We start from the raw sequence: 6148 nt of genomic DNA on the forward strand, positions 1-6148 counted from the left end.
ATCTACAGGAAGTAGGGGTCTTGTGGCCAACAGCTTGGTGGATCTTGATGCTTCCATGCTTCAACTCCAAGACATGGTTGAAGCATGTCTTGGAGGACATGGAGCAAGTAGGACATGGTTGAAGCATGTCTTGGAGCAAGTATCTGGATGTATTTATGATTGTGGAGCAAGTAGCCAACCACAATGACCGAGTTATCCTGGACTAGGTCACTGAATTGATGCCCAAAACACTAGTTCAGTGGAGAACCTGGATCAGAGCAGTGGGCTTCAATGAGATCCGCCTAGGATCCAATGCATTCAAGCAAGCAGCTAGGCTGTTGGCTCTGTTTGATAGGCACCGCTAGGTATAGAGTGGAGAATAATGGGTGTCTGATGCTGGGTTGCGAAATGCCGCCACCCATTGCCACCTCCATCTGGTAGTTGGCTGACAAACCAACACCAAATGAGCTGGGTCAGTCCCAACTGCAGTCTGCTCTGTGACCCGGGAGAGCTGCACTTGTGAGATGAGTGTGAGAAAGAGAGAGAGTGAGGTGCGTGTGTGTAAAAGAATTGGCCTGAGTTGTTTGTGAAATGTAATAAACCTCCTACAGTCTTGCTGTTAGACTAAATAATGGTTGTGTGCAGTGCAGAATTCAGATTGGGCTTGGAACTGCTATACCTAAAACATAGCAATGTTTCACAATATAACAAGATATATTTAAAATTTAAATGAACTTCATTTCCATAAAAGAAAAAGCACAAAAACCTATTAAGGTCTGTTTTGAATCAAAGAAGCAAGAAACCTAACCCCACCCATTTGTACCCAGACAAAATTTAGAGGGGTGGTGACCTGCATCAAAGCGCACAGAGTAGTTAAACCTATTATAAAAACAAGTTATTAATTTATAAGGGTTGTGGTAGGAATGGAGAATGTTATAGGTTATATTCATTATTAATATCATTAAAAAAATGAAAACAAAAAAACAAAAAAAAAGGGGAAAAAAGATCATTGCAGAGGGTCTTCAAAAACCATAAAAAAGTATACTGTTCGAATGTTAATATCAAGAAACCTAACCCCACCCATTTGTACCCAGACAAAATTTAGAGGGGTGGTGACCTGTATCAAAGCGCACAGAGTAGTTAAGCCAATTATAAAAACAAGTTATTAATTTATAAGGGTTGTGGTAGGAATGGAGGATGTTATAGGTTATATTCCATATTAATATCATTAAAAAAATGAAAACAAAAAAAAAAAAGGGAAAAAAGATCATTGCAGAGGGTCTTCAAAAACCGCAAAAAAGTATACTGTTGGGATGTTAATATCAAGAAACCTAACCCCACCCATTTGTACCTAGACAAAATTTAGAGGGGTGGTGATCTGCATCAAAGCGCACAGAGTAGTTAAGCCTATTCTAAAAACAAGTTATTAATTTATAAGGGTTGTGGTAGGAATGGAGGATGTTATAGGTTATATTCCATATTAATATCATTAAAAAAATGAAAACAAAAAAACAAAAAAACAGGGGAAAAAAGATCATTGCAGAGGGTCTTCAAAAACCACAAAAAAGTATACTGTTCGGATGTTAATATTAGAAGCACATCTAACAGGATGGTGATAAGTAAATCTCCAGTATGTTTGACTGGAGAAAAAAATCCATATGCTAGTATTGAATTCAAGAAAGGAAGCAGCTAGCCAGATAGCTTTCAACACTAACAAAGGCATCGACTATAAGCAGAAAAAAATACTCACAATATCCTACAAGGTTCTAACAGAGATAATCCAATAAACAATTGTCTGGCAAACACAATATTCACTTTAGTTGCTCTAGAACAATCTTTTCTTCTATAAGCAACCTCAAGAAGTTAACAGTCTCTAAGACAGCCACCAGTTTAATAATGCTATTTTCTATAACCATAAATACGGTAACACCAAGAATCCCACCAGAGAACAAAATCGCATTACATGCCTAGTCAGCACTGAAAGCAAATTCACCTTTGATCCATCAGAAGCATAGGATGCTGATGGGATTTGCATCTGCCATGCAGACAGACTAGAAGAATCTAACTGTGAAAATCTTCATCTACAAACTGGATAATCACAGAAAGAAAGGCAGGAAGTACAATTCTCACAAAAACAGGATCCGCCTAGTGAACAGACAATCAAACCGTGAAGTTCTGGCAAGAAATCTAGGTAAATACAGAAAGAAAGGAAGTACATTTCATATATGTGTGTGTAGACCTATTATTTGCGATCATGTCTGAGCACTTCACAGGCCAACCTGGCCAAGACCAAAGAAAAACCATAGACATTCCTAAGTAATCATAAAAGGTAGCACAAATTTTGCAACACCTTAAAAATCCAGCATTCAGTGGTTTAGCATCATAGTAATGTAGAAGTGAAAGAAATTGGAATGCTTCTGTGTATACTAATTATATCTGAATCAGAATATGTATGCTTTATAGGCCCTATTTTAATTGTAATTAATATGAAAACAGACAACTGGTTACTTACTTTGTATTGAGAACATGCTTGAAAATTATTAGAGAAGTAAGGTTGGGGAATGGAATTCACAGCATTTGAAATTCAAAGTCTAGGAGCCGAACAGAAAAGACAACCAACTGAACAATAACGTTCAGTGGGCCACTGAAAATCACAATAGTTCTAACAATAAAGATTGGGAAAAAGAAACAATACATATGAATTTCATCAAAAGGAACAGCCAAAAAAAGTCTGATATTAAACTATCAAGGTTACAGTGAAAACACAAACCCAATACAAAAACAAAAGTTTCTGGCCATAAATTCTTCACTCTCAGGCAATACCATTGGGTTGTAGGCAAAACAGCAAGAAACCCACAGGTGGTTTACACTATCCTAATATCACACAATATATGCAGGTAGAGATGGATATGATTCCAACAAAGTTCTTCCATCAATCATGCAACACTCCAATTAAGATCAATAGCAGCTTACCAACAACAAAAGAAAGTTTGTTGCATGCAAGTCCTGATACATTGACAAATCAAGTTCAACAACAGCCATTTAGTTATAGTTGGCACCCATCTCCTTCTGCTTCAATTCCAAAGCCATGCGCTCATTTTCAAGCTTCATCCTCTCATTTTCCATTCTCAGCTTATCCAAGTCCCTGTCTTTTTTCCTGCAAAATCTTTGCCACTTGAACCGCTGTTTTTCCAATTCCAACATCTGTTCTTGAATTTGTAGCTTCTGTTCTTCTAATTGAAGTGAGCGGGATCTCATCCACTGCTTCTGTAACAAATCTTCTGCTGAGCCTACAGGGTACACTTGATTCATATCAACATGAGCACTTTGAGGATGAGGACTTCTATTGCAGTCCTGGGAATTTGAGGGATTCCCAAAACTAAAATCTTCCTGGTTCTGTCCTTGTTTCATCCTCTTCACAGGCATCCCATATACTCCTCTGTTATCACCATGTAAAGCATGACTCTCCTCAAATTCATCATGGTCATCCACTTCAGCATCGTGATCATCTTCATCAAGATCATCATGTGGGTGCCTCCTCATATCACTATTATCATGCTCATCTCTACTTCTAAGAGCCAACTGCAAAGATCGCTGCAATGCTGGGTCAGGAGGCAAATGCAATCGATTTCCATTATGGTATGAACACATCTCTTCATAGAACAAATGCTTTGAGCTCAAAATTTTCCTAACATCCTCCTTCGTTTTCTCTGTTAAGTGATCCATCATATCCAAAAGTGCGGGATTCTCAACAACCTGACAGGAGGTGCCCCTCCCTAGCACATCATTAAGTCTCTTATACCTTTTGTTAAGATCATTGAACTTATCCTCACACTGCTGTGGTGAAACGTAATGACCCCTTTCAGCCATAACCTTTGACACCGATTTCCACTTGCCCTTTTTCTGTAAAATTGCATACTTCCTTCTCCCACCAACACCACATTCAGAGGCAGCATCCTCACCAATATAAGAAACAGCCGTTATCAAAAGCCTCACCATCTTATCAGTCCACTTCACCCGCTGCCATGGTGACCCTTTTTTTCCTCTATTGGGATCATTGTGCCCATCAATTGCATCTTCATTAAAGCTTGGTTCATCCTCATCACTTGTCAGGGCCTTCCCCTTCTCCCCCTTATTGTAATCAGCCATCGAAATGGACTGGTCACAATCTTGCATTGAGCCCATTGTGAGTGGGAAAACTTCATGGTGGATGGACGAATGGTTCATCGTCCCTTGGCGAGAGTGAGAATGGTGTTGTTGGTGTAAGTTATGAGGATGTTGATGATGGTGAATTCGTGTCGCTCCTTGCAGATCAAGACCTCCATAAGGCGCACCACCAGGTATCATATTCAAATTCCCTTCCATTGCTTGATCAATACAACAATTCAGGTCAAACCCATACACCCATTTCCCTTGAAACCCTAGTTCACAGTATTTCTTGCTAAGTAGAAGCCACTTTCTCTAAGCTTTCATGGAGTCTTGAGTTCAGAATCAACCATACCCATGTCCCCTTTTCCCTCCCAAATTGGACACAGATCCTCAGGAAAGCAACACCATTTCATACCCAAATATCACACCCCCGAAATACCCACCAAGAAACCCAACTCCCAGCCAAAAAATTTACTCAAGAAGATTCGCAATTTGGGAAAAGAAAAGGAAAGAGAGAAACCCCAAGTGCAGAGACAAACAACTCCAAAATCACCCAAAATTTATGGAAAAATACAAGAAAAATCAAATCAAATCAAATCCAATCCAAAAGAAAATCACCCAACCTCATTGCTCTTCAACACAGGAGATACATAGAAACTTATCTGAAAAAGGCCAAGAATCCACGTTGAAGATCACGAAGATCACCAATATCACATCCCATTATATATAAATTTATGACATATCTTTTAAGGCTGAATAAATGGAGATGATTATTTTATGTATATAGAGCTACAACCAAGGGTTAAAATATATACCATTGATGATAATATATGTATGCAGATTCAATGTATGAGGGAGATCTGGTGGGTCCAATCTAGCATATTTTGATGTCACTCTCCTAACAATAACAAAGGCATAAAATGGTACTGGCAAATGGAAACAAAATTAAGGTCCGTCCACTGTCATGCAAATAAGTCACTTGAAACCCTAAGACTATGTTTGGTTAAAGAAAATTTGAGAAAAAATGTAAGAAAAAAAATATATAAAAGAAGAGTAGAAGAAAAAAAAAAAAAACAAACTAAAAAATAGATTAAAACTCGATAAATTATAATTATTTTTTATTTCAAACTCATTTTATTTATTTTAACTCATCAATATAAAAATTAAATAATTTAAAAATATATAAGTTTTTAATTATATTTGATTTTCTTTGATATTTTTCGTAAAACAATCAAACATAAAAATATCATTTTCCTTTACATTTTTTTTTATTTCATTATTATTTTTTGAGAATCAAACATAACCTAAACAATTTGGGATGACATCCACTCCTTATGTTATTTCCATTGTTTCTTTATCCAATGTGGGACAACTTGGAAATTGATTCGGAGGATTCCGAGTCCTTGCTCCCTTGGCCCTATTGGTTTTGTGTGCTCATAAGATCCAGTATTTTCCAAATTATTTTAATCCTAATTCAAATAAATCATGGTTTAATTTTAATTTTTTTTAAATTATTGAAAAAAAAATACTTGTACTAGTCAGATGGATCTAGGTAATGCCTGAAGGACTTAGCTGCCTCCCACTAGATCATACAAATGCTTTGTTATTATTTTACCCCCTTTAAAATAAGATCCATATGTCACCCCCCTCAACTTGTTTTCAGACTAGGCCCTTGGTGCTAGCTTCCCTAGCTCAATATTGTTGTCTGATATAAGACAAAATGTGCTATAGTATACCTGTCCCCCCTTAACCCTAGTGTTTTGATTCAGTACATTTTGCATACATCAAGGCATGTGGTTTGATTATTTGAGAAAATGGCCCATGTGAAAGACCCATGAGCTCTCTAGTTCCCAGATTCCACTAGTCAGAAGAAGAGCTCAAATTGTAAACCAACATGACAACAATTTTTAGACCAAATCAATGATTTGAGTATTCAACATCATCTTTCGAATTCATCATTTGCTGAATCCCAAAGAATTTATGATAATCATGATATTTAATTAATTAAAATCTTAACTGG

The 6148-nt window shown here is 37.1% G+C and overlaps 1 protein-coding gene across 1 annotated transcript; it reads right to left on the bottom strand.

Moving 5' to 3' along the window:
• Positions 1-2538: 2538 nt before the first annotated feature.
• LOC117907254 lies at positions 2539-4899 on the bottom strand. The gene has a single exon (XM_034820730.1). The coding sequence runs from the start codon at positions 4342-4344 to the stop codon at positions 3022-3024; it is 1323 nt and encodes a 440-aa protein (XP_034676621.1). The 5' UTR covers positions 4345-4899; the 3' UTR covers positions 2539-3021.
• Positions 4900-6148: the final 1249 nt, after the last annotated feature.

Source organism: Vitis riparia, chromosome 18, assembly GCF_004353265.1.
Source record: "Vitis riparia cultivar Riparia Gloire de Montpellier isolate 1030 chromosome 18, EGFV_Vit.rip_1.0, whole genome shotgun sequence".
In the NCBI taxonomy this organism is placed as follows: Eukaryota; Viridiplantae; Streptophyta; class Magnoliopsida; order Vitales; family Vitaceae; genus Vitis; species Vitis riparia.

Excerpts from the sequence above, each read along its gene's own strand:
- LOC117907254 (XM_034820730.1), bottom strand. The coding sequence starts at position 4,344 with ATGGAAGGGAATTTGAATATGATACCTGGTGGTGCGCCTTATGGAGGT.